At 37.1% G+C, this 19548-nt stretch overlaps 3 protein-coding genes across 3 annotated transcripts; all 3 read left to right on the plus strand.

Moving 5' to 3' along the window:
• Positions 1–609: 609 nt before the first annotated feature.
• Positions 610–6195, plus strand: LOC109156960. Its single transcript, XM_019304843.1, has 16 exons — positions 610–1367; positions 1768–1889; positions 1978–2066; positions 2145–2180; positions 2310–2403; positions 2671–2713; positions 2824–2924; positions 3004–3068; positions 3141–3637; positions 3758–3848; positions 3947–4102; positions 4180–4748; positions 5090–5228; positions 5314–5382; positions 5461–5589; positions 5692–6195. The coding sequence occupies exons 1-16, from the start codon at positions 1156–1158 to the stop codon at positions 5803–5805; spliced, it is 2526 nt and encodes an 841-aa protein (XP_019160388.1). The 5' UTR covers positions 610–1155; the 3' UTR covers positions 5806–6195.
• Positions 6196–6514: 319 nt separating this feature from the next.
• On the plus strand, positions 6515–7135 carry LOC109157024 (uncharacterized mitochondrial protein AtMg00310-like). Its single transcript, XM_019304909.1, has one exon. It carries the CDS (start codon positions 6515–6517, stop codon positions 7133–7135), a length of 621 nt encoding a protein of 206 aa, XP_019160454.1.
• Positions 7136–8303: 1168 nt separating this feature from the next.
• Positions 8304–8786, plus strand: LOC109157025. The gene has a single exon (XM_019304910.1). The coding sequence runs from the start codon at positions 8304–8306 to the stop codon at positions 8784–8786; it is 483 nt and encodes a 160-aa protein (XP_019160455.1).
• Positions 8787–19548: the final 10762 nt, after the last annotated feature.

Here is a 19548-nt window from a genome sequence, read left to right on the forward strand (position 1 = left end):
AGGTTGGAATTAGAATGATTATCAATATCGTTGTTTTGATTATCAATATTGGAATTATAAGTATGATCTTATAATTGGAATAAGTGTTTTTAAAATACAAAAATAAATAAAAAATCAAGGTATTTGATCCTAATATGATGATATTCAAAGAACTAATATGAATAAAAAGGTAAAGAACAAAAATCGGAAAGTACTAATCCTATGTAGCGATGTGACAACAAAATAAGGAGACAATGAAATGAGAATGAATTAGATTGAATTAATAGAATGAGACATGATTTAAATTAAGTAATGTAATTTTTTAATTATAAAAGTAATAAAATCTTATAAATATATTTTAAAAGACAAATTTTGTGTGAAACCGTCTCACAGACTATTGTTTTAAGACAACTTGAGTAAAGATAAAATTATAATATTTATACAAAAACGTATAATAGTAATCAAGAAAAAAATATTTATTATTTATATAAAAAAATATAATATTTTGATGAAAAATTTTAACTTATAAATTCTGCATCGCCGCCCTCTCTACGTATAGTAAGTGGAATCCATGGGCCCCACTCCTCCCCCTTCAAAACCCGAAGCCTGAAATCGCGGGAACTAATTACAGATTTTCTTAACTGCCTCGCTCGCTGCTTATCATTTTGTACTTTCTTTGTCTTTTTGTTGCTCTCGACCACCGTTCCCCGCCGCTTGAATCGTTGAAAACTTGCCGGAGTTTCCATTTCCACGACCTTTAACTTAGAGATCCACTAGTTGCTATATACGTGCGCGCATTAAAGTAGTTTTGTAACACTACTCTGTTCTCTAGAATCCCATACTTCATTTAGCAAAGACGACGGCGGCGGCGGCGGCGGAGAGCAGGGATCGGAGGCACCTCGATCATTTTCCGAACTGAAGAACCGTGTTCCTTTTTCGGATATCAGAAATTTAATAGAGAAAATAAACTTTTATATGAATACCTAAAGTTTTCCTGTTACTTCGCCGTTCCTAGTGCGCTACGTAGTTCATGGCAGTTATTTTATAGTTTTTGCTTGTTATTTGTTTTACAAATAGTTGAATTAGATCGACTTTGCGTTGCGCTGTTTATCGTATCCTGTTGCGTGTGAAGTTTGTGTGAGCAAATTTGTTAAGTTTGTTTTTCTTCGTTGAGTGATGGATCAGAAGAATCTATTTCTATCAGCTTTGGGTGTGGGAGTTGGAGTTGGAGTTGGCTTTGGGCTGGCTTCAGGGCAGACGGTAAGCAAATGGACGGGTTCCTCTTCAAACGCCGTTACGGTGGATATTATGGAGCAGGAGATGCTTAATACCATTGTTGATGGTAGAGACAGCAAAGTAACCTTCGATGAATTTCCGTATTACTTGAGGTACAACTAGAAATACTAATTGCTTGCTCAATTATTTTAATTTATTTATCATATCTCTCACTGAGAGAAGTGTATTCTTGCTCATTTGTATGCTTTTATTTGATCTGTGTGTTTCCCCTAATCTGTGAATTCTCCAGTGTGTAACTATGTACGGTGGATTTACAATTATCAAAATAGATTGATAATTTGAATGCTCAAGTGTTGCCTGTTCTTGCTTTGATTTCAATTACACAGAGGAAAACTAGTCTAGATCATTTTTACCAACATCTTTTTCAATTAGAATTGGCCAATTTTTTGGTGATTGCATGCCAGATTACTGGTTAATTGCTCCAGTGAAGATGTTTGGTGGCCTTAGCACTGGGAAATTGATTTTCCATTATTTATTGTGATCTGATGACAGTGAACAGACACGGGTCTTGCTAACAAGTGCAGCCTTTGTTCATTTGAAAAGTGCCGACTTTGCTAAGCATACACGGAACCTCTCCCCTGCAAGTCGAACAATCTTGCTCTCAGGGCCTGCTGGTTTGTTATCTCGGCCATGCTTGAGTTCTTTTCTTTATCTGTTATTCATTTGATGTTTAGTGGTTAACTGCATGGTTTTTTCTTCCAGAGTTGTACCAGCAAATGCTCGCGAAGGCTTTGGCTCATTACTTTGGAGCCAAGTTGTTATTGCTGGATGTGACTGATTTTTCACTGAAGGTAAGTTTTGTATTAGCCATGAAACATAATTGCATTTTTCGTGTCCTAAACTCTGGTGGATTGTTTTGTCTTGCATAGGTTCAGAGCAAATATGGAAGTTCTAGAAATGAATCTGTAAGTTTCTAAAGCATTATATTCTCTAATTTCTATATGTCCTATTTCTGCATCAACTGCCCTCATCCTCAGATAGAAGATCATTGATATTCTACTTGACTACTTTGTTGCTATTGTCTGTTCCTGTAGTCTTTTAAGAGGTCCATATCTGAGACAACATTGAATCGAATGTCAGAATTTCTTGGATCTTTCTCCATCCTTCAGCCAAAGGAGGAAAAGAAAGGTATTGTCGTATCATCTTACTTTCTGAAAGTGTTGTTCTCTTTGACATGCTAACCTTGATCATCTACATGTAAATAGTTAGCGCCAACTCCATTTTTAGAATGCTATCCTTTTATGCTATGTACTGTCTTCTGGAATTGATTTTCAATATTGTGCCGTTCAGTATAATTTGGGGTGGAGGATTTAGGACTAGAGTTATGAAATTCTTTTTCATGCTCTTCTATTTTTCCACTCCATATATTAATTGTTTGAGTGTGTTCTTCTGCAGGTACATTGCGTAGGCAGAGTAGTGGAGTAGATATTCCATCAAAGTATGACATTGTCTTTCTCCTGGCTTGCTAGTGTAGATTTGGACTCTTTTCTCCTTTATCCTCTTCTCTGTGCATATCCTGATTTTTCCTTTTGCCTGCAATGCCTACAGGGGAATAGAAGGCTCCTCAAATCCTACAACTTTGCGAAGGAATTCATCTGCCTCAGCTAATATGAACAATCTTACTTCATACAACACTACATCAAATCCAGGTTCTTTATATTTGAAGTGCATCACTGCAAAAAATTTATTTCAAATTCTACTTCTGAAATGAATTACACATTTTTACAGGTCCACTTATGCGCACCAGTAGCTTGTCTTTTGATGAGAAGCTTCTAATACAGGCACTTTATAAGGTATTGCTTTGGGCTGGATACTGTTTTGTCAATATGCATCCCTTTGGTAACTTATGTTTCTTCTTTTGTTAGGTTCTGGTTAAAGTGTCAAAAACATGTCCTATTGTTCTGTATCTTAGGGATGCTGAAAAGCTCCTCTGTAGATCAGAAAAAGTATACATCTTGCTACAGAAAATGTTAAGGAGATTGTCTGGATCAGTATTGATCCTTGGTTCAAGAATTGTGGATCCTGGAGATGACTACAGAGAACTAGATGAGAGGCTTTCTTCTGTATTTCCTTATAACATTGAAATTAAACCACCAGAAGAAGAAACTCATCTTGTTAGCTGGAAATCTCAGCTGGAGGAGGACATGAAGATGATGCAGTATCAGGATAACAAAAACCACATAATGGAAGTACTGGCAGCTAATGATATTGAATGTGATGATCTTGGTTCTATCTGCATGGCAGACACAATGGCCCTCAGTAACTATATTGAAGAAGTTGTGGTATCAGCAATTTCATACCATCTTATGAATACCAAGGACCCAGAGTACCGAAATGCAAAGCTTGTAATTTCATCAAAAAGGTCTTAATTAACTCGCACTTAACCCTATTACCTCCTCTCATTTTTTTTTTTTTTTTTTCTGTTGACTTGTGTTCTTCTTGCAAAGAATCCTCTGACTTGATGCCTTCTTTAATTAAATAGTTTGTCACACGGGATGAACATATTCAAGGAAGAAAAAACTGCTGCAGGAAAGGATATCCTAAAGCTTGAATCAAAAGCGGAATTATCCAAGGTTTGAGTTTTTATTTTTACTTTTAAAATTTTTTTTGTGGACATGCTTAAGGAATGTAACAACTTTGGAACTCAGTTTCATTTCCTTGCTTTCAATAGGAGACACAGAGTGGGGAAAAAGGCAGCAAGGGACCAGAAACAAAAGCAGAAAGTTCAACAGCTCCTGGAAGCAAACCTGAAACAGGATCCGCAGCTCCAGCTCCAGCTCCCACTACAAAGGATGCCACCAGTTCAGGCACTGCAGTAAAAGCTCCGGTAAGCGTTCTGCTTTTGGTTTTCTAGATTTTTCATTTCCTTATTAAGATGGTATCTCATCTTGCTGATGGTATCAGGAAGTTCCTCCTGACAATGAATTCGAGAAGCGTATAAGACCCGAAGTCATACCAGCTAAAGAGATTGGTGTAACATTTGCTGATATTGGTGCCTTAGATGAGATCAAAGAATCTCTTCACGAGTTGGTGATGCTACCTTTACGGAGACCGGACCTGTTCAAAGGTGGTCTGTTAAAACCATGCAGAGGTATTCTGCTTTTTGGCCCGCCAGGCACAGGGAAGACAATGCTGGCCAAGGCCATTGCTAAGGAAGCTGGAGCAAGTTTCATTAATGTGTCTATGTCAACCATTACATCTAAGTGGTTCGGTGAAGATGAGAAGAATGTGCGCGCCTTGTTCACTCTGGCAGCCAAGGTTTCCCCAACTATTATATTTGTGGATGAAGTTGATAGTATGCTTGGGCAGCGCTCCAGAGCTGGGGAGCATGAAGCCATGCGGAAAATAAAGAATGAGTTCATGTCTCACTGGGATGGCTTACTCACAAAACCAGGTGAAAGAATTCTCGTTCTGGCAGCAACCAACAGGCCATTTGACCTTGATGAAGCAATTATTAGACGATTCGAGAGAAGGTACCTCTAGCATTTGCTATTGCCATCACTTTTATTTAGTGTTTAATTAATTGACTGGAAAAATAGAATCAGTGGAGCTATTCTCTAACTAGACTTCAATTGGTACTCTTCACTGAGCTGTTTCTTATGATACATTGATACTATATAGAGCTCGACGCTTGCATGAACAAAGCTTTTCTTAACATACAGAAAAATTGGACTAGTTTACATTTTCTGAAGCAAAATATACCCTCTGTGTAATGATGATGAATAATTTACCATCATATTATACAGAATCACTTCTTTAATTAATTTATTTTTAGGTTGACTAATGATGAATAATGTCATTTCTGAAAATACAGAATCATGGTTGGCCTACCTACACCAGAACAAAGGGAATTGATCTTAAAGACACTACTGGCAAAAGAGACAGTGGGCAAAGTATTGGACTTAAAGCAGCTTGCTACAATGACTGAGGGCTACACCGGCAGTGATCTCAAGGTTACGTTGTGTTTGGTGTTTATACATTAAATGCTTTATATTGTTGTGTACGAAACTGAAAAATATTTGCAATGCTTCCAAACAGAACTTGTGCACTACTGCAGCATATCGGCCAGTTAGAGAGTTGATCAAGCAAGAAAGACTTAAAGATGTTGTAAGTGCATTATCAGGGTTCCTTTCATATTAATTCATCCTACTTCTGTGATTCATGATTAAATACCAAAATCTGCAGGAAAAGAAGCGCTTGGCTCAAGAATGTCCAAATTGTGGAGATGCTCCGACAGCGAATGAAGATAAAGGGGAAAGGGTCATCACCATCAGGCCTTTGAATATGGACGATTTTATGGAGGCAAAAAATCAGGTAATAAGTCTCTCTCTGTAATTCATGTCTGTTTTGCGGATCGGATAAAATAGTGTTCATGTAATACAGCTAATAATTTTGGGGTGGGGTTGTCATATACAGGTTGCTGCTAGCTTTGCAGCTGAAGGATCTATAATGAATGAACTGAAGCAATGGAACAATTTATATGGGGAGGGAGGTTCAAGGAAGAAGGAACAGCTGACATACTTCCTGTAGAAATAATGCTCATCCTGATCCTGATGTGGATCATCAAAAGATCAGAGGTTAAGTTCCTGGAAATCTGACGGTGTGTATTGTAGAACTGGCAATCCAACCTGAGATCTTTGACCGTAGGAGCAACTGAAGCCCGGATTATGATTTCTGCCACGCTCATATATATATAGACTGGATTATGATATTGGTAAAAGTTTGTATTATATATAGTTAATCATAGATTTTATTCCAGGGGAACATTAGTGGGTTTAGGCTTCTGGTCTGCTGCTTTCATTCTTATGTCTTTGGTTGTGGAACACACATATGCTCCGAGAGAAATTAGCAGACATGTGGTTCACTTTATGGTTCGATGTTTGAAAACTTTGGAAATTATAAGGAAGACCCGTTTTACCATCATCGTACTCATAATTAGGCTTATTGACACCTTTTACACTTTGTGATAATTATATTTAAAATTTTAAAAATCTAATTACAAATAAAACCTTTTGTTTGTGACAATTGAATGTATACAAATTATATTAAAATCTGGGAAGGCTACATGGTATCCGTGTGGCTCGGGGAGCGAGCATCATCGATATCTCAATTGTAATTTGCAGACGACTGCTTCTTATTCATGCGCGCCAATGCCCAGGAGACTCATTGTATGAAGTATGTGCTGGACACCTATTTCAGAGCCTTGGGGACAGAGGATTAATTATGATAAGTCAATGATATGCTTCAGTACAAATGTTGCACATCCACAGTGACTCAATCACTACGGGTGACCGAAGGAAACACGGCTGGCAAGTACTTAGGCTTACCATCTCTCGTGGGAAGAAGGAAAAAGCAGATCCTAGGGTTTCTAAAAGATAGAATCTTAGCAAAAGTGAGAAGTTGGAATGCTAAGTTCCTTTCGAGAGCGGGGCGTGAGGTACTATTAAAGAATGTCATCCAAGCAATGCCTAGCTACGCGATGATGGTTTTTCTTTTGCCACTAGGAATATGTAAGGATATTGAGACCCTGATGAATGAGTACTGGTGGACTGGCACAATGGAAAATGGCAGGGGTTTAAGATGGAGATCTTGGACAGGCTTAACAGCCCCAAAAGCAGCCGGGGGAATGAGCTTCCGATCTCTGCGCGAGATGAGTTTGGCTCTACTGGGAAAACAAGCATGGAGATTAGTTACAAATCCCTCATCTTTGGTAGCACAGGTTTACAAAGCTCGGTATTACCCAAACTGTTCATATTTTGATGCAATTGCATGTAGTAATCCGTCATTTATTTGGAGGGGCTTAATGGAGGTTCAAGACGTTATCCAGGATGGTTGTAGGCGGAGTATTGGGAACGAGTAGGATACAATTATTGGGAAACATGCGTGGTTGCCAACAGATAGTGGTCCGTGGATAACAACACTAGTGTGTGAGGAGGTCTTTGAGTCACTTGTGGCCACTTAAACGGGGTGGGATGTGAGATGCCAAGCTAATTTTGAATATACCTATCTCCATCAGAAAGTCGAGAGACTCGTGGTACTGGTATTGAGATGCAAAAGGTGGCTATACTGTCAAGACATGCTATAAGCGTTTGAAAGGTGAGTTATCTGATGTGCGTAGAGCCGTCAAAAATGGGTTTTACCCGCTGGGCCGACCCGTCCCGTACCCCCATAGGTAGGGGACGGGTTCTTCAAATTTTGATCCGCCAGGAGGCGGGCTTTTTAGCCCGTCCCGCCTGGGTCACGGGTCCAGGCGGGGCGGGTCACGGGTTTAGCCCGCGACCTGCTAATACATATATATTTTGTATATATATTTAGTATTTAATACATGTTATTTGGTTTGTGTAATTGTGTTAGTGTGTTATAACTTATAGGATTATAGATTTATAGGAATACAATACTAGGTAGTGTTACTATGTTAGTGTACTGTACGTTTGTACAGTGATTCTTTTTTTCTTTTTTGTTTTTTAAGGATATTGTACAGTGATTTTTTAAAAAAAATTAACACAACAAAAAAATTGATTGGCGGGCTAGCCCGCCCCGCCAGTGGGCTTTGGCATGGCGGGGCGGGCCGGCCACATTCCAAGCCTGCTAAGAGGCGGGCTTTTTAACCCGTCCCGCTACGAGGACGGGCTTTGGTGTGTTTTGGCCCGTCCCGCCCCGCGAGACCGTTTCGACGGCTCTAGATGTGCGTCCATGGTCACATTTATGGAATATTGATGTACCGCCAAAAGTTAAGCACTTTTGCTGGCAGTTGGCCTCTTCTTTTTTGCCAACCAGGGATGCCCTTCAAACAAAAAATATTCATTGTTCTTTGGTGTGTCATATTTGCAAGAGGGCTCCAGAGAGTGCTTATCATATGTTTGCTCAGTGTACCAAAGCTGCGAAGGTTTGGAACCTCATTGGCGTGCCGCCAATGGGAGTAGCTTATGGTAATGTTATTGATTGGTTTTTTGCCTTAATAACTTTTTTAAAGGGTGAGCTCTTAGCAAAGTTTATAATGGCATGTTGGGGAATATGGCAGAGCCGTAATGACTGTGTGTGGAAAGGGGTTATTTTTTTATGCTGAGTTAGTATTGCGCCATGCACTTACCTTCTGGAATAATTGGTCTCATGTCAACAATAATAACAATGCAGGCCACCCATCAAGGGGAAATATACGTTGGGCGCGACCAGAAAGCGGAAGACTGAAATTGAACACGGACGCGTCGCTAGATGCATCAACGGAGTCTATGAGCTTGGGTTGGGTCCTACGGGATCACGAAGGAGTGTTCTTGGCAGCTAAGAATATGCATCTTCAAGGGATTTACACGGTCAACAAAGCAGAAGCTATTGGTCTGAGAGAGGCTTTAAGTTGGTTGAAAGGTATGGGAATGGGTGGTGTAGATGTGGAAATGGACTCTCAGAATGTTTTTTACTCTCTCTCTAATCCTTCATTTAGTTCTACTTTTGGAATTATTATTGATGATGTTAAAGAATTGACATCGATGATTGATAATGTTAAATTCTTTTGATGTCTAGAGCTCCATGTTCGTATATGAGATATTTATTTCTAGCATTTTACTGATTTTTGTTTTAAATTTTAAAGTTTGATATTTTTCTACATTCAATATCATGATGAGTAAGAATCATGGTTGCAGTAGGCGCTAGGCGCTAGTCGGGCGCCCGGACAGCGCCTAGCGCCTAGGCGGAATCTGGGCGGCGCTAAAAAAACAGTGGTAGACTTGCAGTTTGACAATTTTAATGAGGTTGTTTTCAACATTTAATAAAATAACACATTCAAATAAATGAATTAATGATAATTCCTAAGTCATAACATCAAAATAATGGTTTTCAAGAAAAAAATATTAAAACAATATTAAAAGTTAAAAATACTCAAATACTTCAATCATCCAAAGATTCAAAGTATCAAACTAGTCTACGAGTGTATATATGTCATATTATATTATGTATGCGCGCGCACGCATACGCGCACACACACACATATATAATAAAAAAATAGGCCGAGCCAATCGGATTAACTTGACCGAAATGGACGAGTTAACTCGACTAACTTAGACGCTAGGCGGCCAAATCGGCCGAGTTAGGCGCTAGGCGGACGCCTAGGCGGCCGGTAACCTAGGCGGGCGCCTAGGGGGGAAATCGCCACGGTTTAGAGGCGCCTAGCGCCTAGGCGGGCGCCTAGACCGATTTTTACAACCCTGGTAAGAATTTAAGTTAAATGCTTTGTTTTATTTTCAGTAGTTTTTGAAAGTTCAGTTTAAAATTCATTGAGCGTTTAGTTCCAATTGCTTAAATGCTTGCATTTGGTTTTGTGAAGCTTGATTGGAGGCACAGTTGTTGAAGATCTTCTCAAGGCGATTTCGTGGCTGACTCTTGGAGTAGAGATAGAGTGTTGAAGAATGAAAGAGAGATACGAATTGAAGGAACACCACTTATAGTCAATAGTGCTTTGTGAATACACTGTGTAATTTTTCACTTGTATTTGTGCATATATACAATACTAGTGAAATCCTCCTTGGACGTTAAGGAGAAGGGTGGATCGGAGTAGTCAGTTTCCAAACCACTATAAAAATCTCTCTCCTTAATCTTTACATTCAACACTTTAATTTACTGCAATTTGTTCATGTAGCTGATCGAAATAATACACTCACAACACGATTCTTTCATCCAAGCTGTTTTTTGCCTTAAAATGCGCTACATCATTTTTCGTTAAGACTTCCACTGCCTATCACTGTGCTTTTGAGCTGGTGGTAAGCTTTTATTTAAAAATCGTTTTAAGTTCAAATTTTTGAAAAAGTCTATTCACCCCCCCCCCCCCCCCCCTCCCTTTAGAGTTTTTGCCAACTTAGGGACCAACAGTGAAACTTCTTGTAGATATCAAACACTGGTCCTCCCACCTAATAGGCTGTTGTGCCACGATGATTTACTGCCCCACTATTCTATGGGGCTCTAGGGGCGGTGATGAAATTTTGATTTTGCTAGAAAAAAAAAAAAAGAAAAAAAAAAGTAATAGCAACTCTGCTAAATTGAATAGAGCTCATATGAACAACGTTTCATTCATTGATTGGGCAAACAAAAATATGGCACAGGTGAGTTCAATACTGCATTAAGACTTACCGAAAAAGTATTCATAAAACCAAGTAACCATTACAGTTACGTTGTAACTCTAGTCAAGTGGTTAGATTGTTGACTTAGTAATTAGAAGTTACAAGTTTGACTCCAATTCTCCAAACAATAACCTAAGTTAGTGTTTTGCTGACTATGGCCATATATAACTCATAAAACATGTTTTTTATGTTCTCTATGCATAAGCACGCTCATTGCATACAAGGAGCCCACTCATTTTGAAAGGTCGCTCCCACACTGTCACTAGTGAGACTTGATCCTTGGTCTCTTATGACAAATTTAACCTCTACAACCAATTTTTTTTCCTGTTCATATGGATGACATATTGCACAATTTAAATCATAACTAGCAACTAATAACCTCAAACCCTCAATCATCATTTTCATATAAACAAGCTCACTGCAGAAATTAAGAGGTGTATTCAATTAAGACTTTTGTAAACTTTTAAAAACATATAACGATTTTAAAAGTTTGGTTGTATTCGATCCAGACTTTTAAAGATTCTTTAAAACTCTATTTGTATTCGATTCATACTTTGTGAAAAATAATTCTCACGTTTAGTGTAATATTTGACTTAAGATGTTAGAAATAATTATTTCCTAACACTGATTTACATAATAAAGGTTGTAATTCCATAAGGTACTCACGTTGATGATTAGTGATGTGTAAAGGCGGAATTACTGGGTGAAATTCCCTCCCTCTCATTCTGTTAAAATTTAAGTTTATAAGGGTTAAAAGATGTATAATGAAAAAATGTTATGGGTTTGACATTCCTAAATGGATTTCTATTCTTAAAAGGAGGTCACATTCCTAAAGGGATTTCTATTCCTAAAGGAGGTTCCCCATTCATCTTGAAAGAGAGTTTCTCATCACATCTATAAATACCTAGGAAAACTCTAGAGATCTTAACGGTTTTTAAGTCTCTAAGTTTTCTAGTCTCAGGAGGTGATTAAGGTATACGGATTAGAGAGGTGAAGCATTATATTCTTAATTCATTCAATTTAGAGATTACATCTTCAATGGAACCAAGTAAATCCTATCTTATCTATTTAATTAAAAATCCATGATCATGAACATTGTTTAGTTGATTGATTTGATTTACATGCGATCATTGTTAATTGTGCTCCCGCATTCAAGTTATAGCGCATAAATGATTATTTAACAATTTGGTATCAGAGCCTGCTTGTAAATTGATTAATCACTAAAATTAGGGTTCATGATATTTGGGGATTTTTAATTATAAGGTTTAATTGATTGTGGGTTTGTTGATTATTTATGTTGAATCCTTTTTGTGTTCAAATATGGCATACGTAAAAATTTGTAAGTGTTTACTGGATGAGAACTGATTGTATTATATTTTCTGAACTTGATTACAATGAGATCAGATGATGTGAATATATACAATAGAGAGTCACAGTGTGACAAGGATAAGAAGTTCTAAACAGACTCAGATACATAGAGTCCTAATACTCCCCCTCAAGCACAGTGTATACTAGTAACCTGTAGCTTGTCTCTTAGGGAAGAAAATCTAGGTCTAGGCAGAGCTTTGGTGAAGATATCAGCAAGTTGATCCTTTGTGGAGATGAAGTTGACATGAATATCGCCCGAAGCTACTCGATCACGAACAAAATGATAATCAATCTCCACATGCTTGGTGCGCGCATGAAAGATTGGGTTGACACTCATATATGTAGCTCCTAGATTATCACACCATAATTTTGGAATGGAAATACCCGGAATCTGTATCTCACGCAGTAATGACATAATCCATAGAACTTCAGCACAAACATCTACAAGAGCTTTGTATTCAGCCTCAGTGGATGACCTAGCAACAGTTCTCTGTTTCTTGCAATCCCAGGATATAAGATTACTCCCCAAGAAAACAGCAAAACCACTCGTGAATTTTCGATCCTCAGGACAACCAGCCCAATCAGAATCAGAGAAGGCATGAATGTCTCTAGATGAGCATTGTCGTATGCGTAAACCATGATCAACTGTTCCCTTAACATACCTGAGTACCCGTTTGAGCTGCTCCCAGTGTGACATGGTGGGAGCATGCATATGTTGGCATAACTGATTAACTGCAAAGGATAGGTCAGGTTGTGTGACAGTGAGATATTGCAGTGCTCCAGCTAGACTCATGTACTGTGTGGGATCATCATATAGATCTGAATTGAAGGGGACAGTTTTCAAGATAGAGATAGGTGTAGAAATGGGTTTGCATTCAGACATTCCAGCCCGTTTTAAAATATCATTCATATACCGTTGTTGAGATAAAATAATCTCATTGTCATTCTTAACTGTTTCAATGCCTAGAAAGAAATTTGGTTCACCAAGATCTCTGATTTTGAATGTAGCAGACAGTTTGGACAAGAGCTGAGACATAATACCCTGATCACTTCCCATTACAAGAATGTCATCCACGTACACCAATAGATAAACCAAAGCAGAGTCTTTAGAGTAATAGAACAGAGAGACATCTGTTTTGGATTCTTGAAAGACAACTAATAGTAAGAACGTATGTAGTCGATTAAACCAGGCTCTGGGAGCTTGTTTTAACCCATACAGAGATCTTTTTAACAAACAAATATGATTCGGGAAGTTAGCATCAATATAACCAGGGGGTTGCTTCATATAAACTGTTTCAGCCAGATTACCATTCAGAAAAGCATTATGAACATCTAGTTGTTTGATAGACCACCTAGATGATAAAGCTAGAGATAGAAGGAGTCTTACAGTCGTAGGCTTTACCACTGGACTAAATGTGTCAAAGAAGTCTTGGCCTGGAACCTGATTAAAACCTTTCGAACCAGTCTAGCTTTATGCCTTTCAATAGCACCATCAACCTTTCTCTTCGTACGAAACACCCATTTACATCCAATAATATTCATACCTGCAGTGGGTGGAACTAGAGACCATGTGTGGTTATGCAGGAGAGCATTGAATTCTTGGTCCATGGCTTCACGCCACTCAGGATATTTGACAGCTTGAGATTGACATGTGGGTTCCGTGGGATGCACCTAAGCTGCTAGAGAAAAAAGAGGAGCATCTGCGTTGCTGCGAGTGGCCATAGAGTGAGTATGAACACTGGGCCTGGTGGACTGCCCACGTGGACGGCCTCGCTGGCGAGCAATGGGCTCCACTGGATCACCCGACGAGGCAGCCTGTCCGGGATCCACGGCTGGTTCGAATGAAGCTGGTAGCGGCGGTTCTGGCGGCTCATCATTGGACACGGCAAGAATAGGTGTGCTATGACTGAGAACAGATTCCGCCCAAGGTCCAGAAAACGGAGTAAATAGATCCTGCAAAGAAGTTTTAGTAGCAAAGGGGAAAACTTCTTCATCAAATCTGACATGCCTGCATGTGTAAATCTTATTAGTATGTAAGTCCATGCATCTGTACCCCCTAAAGGACTCAGGATAACCTAGGAAGACACATGGAGAAGACCTGTATGACATCTTATGACGATTATATGGTCGAAGATGGGGGTAGCATAAACACCCAAAGACACGAAGAAAAAGATAGGAAGGAGGGGATTTATGTAACAGGAGATGAGGACTGGAGTTATTTAATACAGAAGATGGCATTCTGTTAATTAAATAGACAGCAGTCTTAAAGGCAAAATCCCAAAATTTCAAAGGAACAGAGGCATGAGCTAGAAGAGCCAGACCAGTTTCAACAATGTGACGATGTTTTCGTTCAACACGACCATTCTGTTCATGTGTATAGGCACATGATTGTCTATGTTGAATTCCTAATTGAACAAACGAAGAATGCAACTTTTTGTAATTAAAGGACCGTTCAACAAGAGTACGAAATTTATCAAAGATGACATAAAGATCAGACTTTAATTTCATACGGAAGAACCATGTATAACGGGAATAGTCATCCACAAAGATCACAAAATAACGGAAGCCAGAAGTAGATAAAGTGGGCACAGGACCCCAAATGTCTGTGTAAATAAGATCTAGGACTTGAGAACTAGAGGAAGCAACACGAGGGAGGGGAAAACGGGCAGATTTGCCTAACTGACACGCATTGCATAAAGAATTATGACAACGAATATTATCACGAGACCCACTAACCAAACAAGAACGAAGTATATGGCTAAGAACACGGTTATGAGGGTGACCCAGACGATTGTGCCAAGTGGAAGCCGAGGCACGAGCGGAAATAAACGCTGACGGAGACGAACTAGGTAATGAAAGTGTGTATAGTCCCCCTGAAATATTATCCCGAAGAAGTATTTCCTTGGTATTGATATCTTTCACAACAAAAAAGAAGGGGTGAAACTCAAAAAAGACTTTATTATCGGATGCAAACTTCTGAACAGATAATAAAGAATTAGACAAACGTGGAACGTGAAGTATATCAAACAATGTAAATGATCTAGAAGAGGTATTAAAAGAGGCATGGCCAACATGACTAATAGATAAACCCATACCGTCACCGACACGTAAAGTGTCATTACCAGTGTACTTCTCCGATGTAGAAAGGGCAGCGATGTTTGGAGTTGCATGATTTGTGGCTCCAGTGCCCGGAACCCAAGTATGAGAATTTGACGAGCTCTTAGCAATTAAACCATTCTGAAACACCAAATTAGCCTGAGAACCCGGAGCCCCTGAATATCGTCGAAAACAGTTGACTCCCGTGTGACCGAAACTTTTGCAAATTTGACACGGATCATTATAGCGCCAAAAACAATTGGCTCCCGTGTGACCAAAACGTTTACAAATTTGACATGGATCATCATATCGCCAAAAACAATTGACTCCCGTGTGACCAAAACGTTTACAAATTTGACACGGATCATCATAGCGCCAAAAACAATTGACTCCTGTGTGGTCGAAACCTTTACAGATTTGACATGCATCATCGAAGCCACGTTGCTGACCTCCACGGTAATTAAGGTTGCCATCGCAGCGCTGCATCTTCTTGATTTTATGAATCACAAAACCCTAGCTAACTGATACCAGATGAGAACTGGTTGTATTATATTTTCTGAACTTGATTACAATGAGATCAGATGATGTGAATATATACAATAGAGAGTCATAGTGTGACAAGGATAAGAAGTTCTAAACAGACTCAGATACATAGAGTCCTAATATTATGTGTACATTTGAGTTTGGCAACTAGAGTAGCATGTGTATCCGTGTATATACAATTATGATTTGAAATCAATTCGCACTTTGATTGCCACGGTCGAAATTTATGTTTACACTTACATTTGTCATTATATGGAATCAACAAATATATATATACATATATATATATATATATATATATATATATATATATAAAGTGTGCCCTTACAAGAGATCGTATCAAAACCTAGTTGTTGTTTGCATAATAATAAATTTTTTGTTATGATTTTTTTATAGATATGTGTGAAAATAAAAGATAAAAATCAACAGTATCTAAGAATTATTTGAAAAGTACCATTAAATTTAATACAAATATCTGAAAAGTTTGTATGGTTTATACAGAGAAAAAAAGTTTGTAGAGAAAGTTGAAAGGTTTGGGGTTAGAGGGTTGGATTTCAACTATTTATATTCTTGATTAAAAAGTCTAAAAAAAATCCTATTCTGATAGAGTCTATACAAGTTAATATGTTTTGGAATACCAGTAGACTTTTTAAAACGTTATAAATGTTTAAATCGAATACCAAGAGACATTTAAAGTCTCTTTTAAAAGCATGAATTGAATACAAGTAGACTTTTTAGGAGTCTTTAGAAGTCTAGATCAAAATAAAAACAAACTTTTAAAATCGTTATACGTTTTTAAAAGTCATGATTGAATACACTCATTTAATTTCTGTAGTGATTTAAATTGTGCAAGACTGTAGAGGTGAAATTTGTAATACTAAAATGTTGGATAGTACTTCGTGGTTTAGTTTATGTGAGAAGTGGGATTTGAACCCACGCTCTCTCACAAGATCCAAAACTTTAGTCTGGCACCTTAAACCACTCGACCATCCTAACTTTTCATTAGAAAATTAAAATTACCTATATATCTACTTTTATTCAATGAAAGAATAGAAAAGTGACATGTACCCTATGAGAATCAATGCTAACATTAATTTATAGCATTAATAGGCAGGGTCGGTTTTTAGATTTTTGTGGCCCTGTTCTAGTGGAAAAGTTATCTGGCGTTGGGGGAAGACTTATAACAGAGTCGTCCAAAGACGGATTGACAGCTGCAAACGGAGATTAGATTTAGGATCATATGAGATCACTTGCTTTGGTGAGAACGTGAGAACAAATCGTGTGCATCCATCAAATATTTTTTAATCGTCTAGATTAGATTAAGTGTGTGCGAACGTGAATTAAATGTGTGTAGACGCGATTAAGTGTGTTTGCACACATTTAATTCGCGTTCGCACACACTTAATCTAATCTAGACCATTACAAAATATAAGATGGATGCCCCCGATTTGTTCTCACGTTCTCATCTAAGCAAGTGTTCTAATATGATCTTTTATATATATATATATATAAAGTGTGCCCTTAAAAGAGATCGTATCAAAACCTAGTTGTTGTTTACATAGTAATAAATTTTTTGTTACGATTTTTTATAGATATGTGTGAAAATAAAAGATAAAAAACAACAGTATCTAAAAATTTTTATAAAAGTACCATAAATTTAATACAGATATCTGAAAAGTTTGTATGATTTATACAGAGAAAAAAAGTTTGTAGAGAAAGTTGAAAGGTTTGGGGTTAGAGGGTTGGATTTCAACTATTTATATTCTTTAATAAAAAGTCTAAAAAAAATCCTATTCTGATAGAGTCTATACAAGTTAATATGATTTGGAATACCAGTAGACTTTTAAAAAGTTTATAAATGTTTAAATCGAATACCAATAGACATTTAAAGTCTCTTTTAAAAGTATGAATCGAATACATGTAGACTTTTTAGGAGTCTTTAGAATTCTAGATCAAAATACAACCAAACTTTTAAAATCGTTATACGTTTTTAAAAGTCATGATTGAATACACTCATTTAATTTTTGTAGTGATTTAAATTGTGCAAGATTGTAGAGGTGAAATTTGTAATACTAAAATGTTGGATAGTACTTCGTGGTTTAGTTTATGTCAAAAGTGGGATTTGAACCCACGCTCTCTCACGAGAACCAAAACTTGAGTCTAGCGCCTTAAACCACTCGATCATCCTGACTTTTCATTTGAAAATTATAATTACCTATATATCTACTTTTATTAATTGAAATAACAGAAAGGTGACATGTACCCAATGAGAATCACTGCTAACATTAATGTATAGCATTAATAGGCAGGGTCGGTTTTTAGATTTTTGTGGCCCTGTTCTGGTGGAGAAGTTATCTGGCGTTGGGAGAAGACTTATAACAGAGACTTCCAAAGACGGATTGACAGCTTCAAACGGAGGTTAGATTTAGGATCATATGAGATCACTTGCTTTGGTGAGAACGTGAGAACAAATCGTGTGCAACCATCAAATATTTTTTAGCGGTCTAGATTAGATTAAATGTGTGCGAACGCGAATTAAATGTGTGCAGACGCGATTAAGTGTGTTTGTACACATTTAATTCGCATTCGCACACACTTAATCTAATATAGACCATTACAAAATATTAGATGGATGCACACGATTTGTACTCACGTTCTCATCTAAGCAAGTGTTCTAATATGAGCCTATATATATATATATATATATATATATATATATATATATATATATATATATATATAATGTGCCCTTACAAGAGACTGTATCAAAACCTAGTTGCTGTTTGCATAATAATAAATTTTTTGTTACGATTTTTTATAGATATGTGTGAAAATAAAATATAAAAATCAACAGTATCTAAGAATTTTTTGAAAAGTACCATAAATTTAATAGAAATATCTGAAAAGTTTGTATGGTTTATACAGAGAAAAAATGTTTGTAGAGAAAGTTGAAAGGTTTGGGGTTAGAGGGTTGGATTTCAACTATTTATATTCTTGAATAAAAAGTCTAAAAAAATTCCTATTCCGATAGAGTCTATACAAGTTAATATATTTTGGAATACCAATAGACTTTTAATAACTTTATAAATGTTTAAATCGAATACCAATAGACATTTAAAGTCTCTTTTAAAATCATGAATCGAATACAAGTAGACTTTTTAGGAGTCTTTAGAAGTCTAGATCAAAATACAACCAAACTTTTAAAATCGTTATACGTTTTTAAAATTCATGATTGAATACACACATTCAATTTAATTTTTGTAGTGATTTAAATTGTGCAAGATTGTAGAGGTGAAATTTGTCACGCTAAAATGTTGGATAGTACTTTGTGGTTTAGCTTATATCAAAAGTGGGATTTGAACCCACACACTCTCACGAAAACCAGAACTTGAGTCTGGCACCTTAAACCACTCAATCATCCTGATTTTTCGTTTGAAAATTAAAATTACCTATATATCTACTTTTATTCAATGAAATAACAGAAAGGTGACATGTACCCAATGAGAATCACTGAGAACATTACTTTATAACATTAATTGGCAGGGCCAATTTTTAGATTTTTGTGGCTCTGTTCTGGTGGAAAAGTTATCTGGCGTTGGGGGAAGACTTATAACAGAGACTTCCAAAGACGGATTGACAGCTGCAAATGGAGGTTAGTTTAGGATCATATGAGAACACTTGCTTTGGTGAGAATGTGAGAGCAAATCGTGTGCATCCATCAAATATTTTTTAATGGTCTAGATTAGATTAAGTATGTGCGAACGCGAATTAAATATGTGCAGGCGCGATTAAGTGTGTTTGCACACATTTAATTCGCGTTCGCACACACTTAATCTAATCTAGACCATTACAAAATATTAGATGGATGCACACGATTTGTTCTCACGTTCTCATCTAAGCAAGTACATACAAGTTAATATGTTTTGGAATACCAGTAGACCTTTAAAAACTTTATAACTGTTTAAATCGAATACCAATATACTTTTAAAGTCTCTTTTAAAAGTATGAATCGGATACGAGTAGACTTTTAAAGAGTCTTTAAAAGTCTTGCTCGAAATACAACCAAACTTTTAAAATCGTTGTACGTTTTTAAAAGTCTTGATTGAATACACTCCTTTAATTTCTGTAGTGCGCTTGTTTATATGAAAATGATTATTGA

The sequence above is a fragment of the Ipomoea nil genome, unplaced genomic scaffold (assembly GCF_001879475.1).
Source record: "Ipomoea nil cultivar Tokyo-kokei standard unplaced genomic scaffold, Asagao_1.1 scaffold2761, whole genome shotgun sequence".
Taxonomy (NCBI): Eukaryota; Viridiplantae; Streptophyta; class Magnoliopsida; order Solanales; family Convolvulaceae; genus Ipomoea; species Ipomoea nil.

Coding starts and splice junctions, on each gene's coding strand:
- LOC109156960 (XM_019304843.1), top strand. CDS start 1,156: ATGGATCAGAAGAATCTATTTCTATCAGCTTTGGGTGTGGGAGTTGGA. Junction 2,404..2,670: donor GCCAAAGGAGGAAAAGAAAG/GTATTGTCGTAT, acceptor GTTCTTCTGCAG/GTACATTGCGTAGGCAGAGT. Junction 3,069..3,140: donor TAATACAGGCACTTTATAAG/GTATTGCTTTGG, acceptor TTCTTTTGTTAG/GTTCTGGTTAAAGTGTCAAA.
- LOC109157024 (XM_019304909.1), top strand. CDS start 6,515: ATGCTTCAGTACAAATGTTGCACATCCACAGTGACTCAATCACTACGG.
- LOC109157025 (XM_019304910.1), top strand. CDS start 8,304: ATGACTGTGTGTGGAAAGGGGTTATTTTTTTATGCTGAGTTAGTATTG.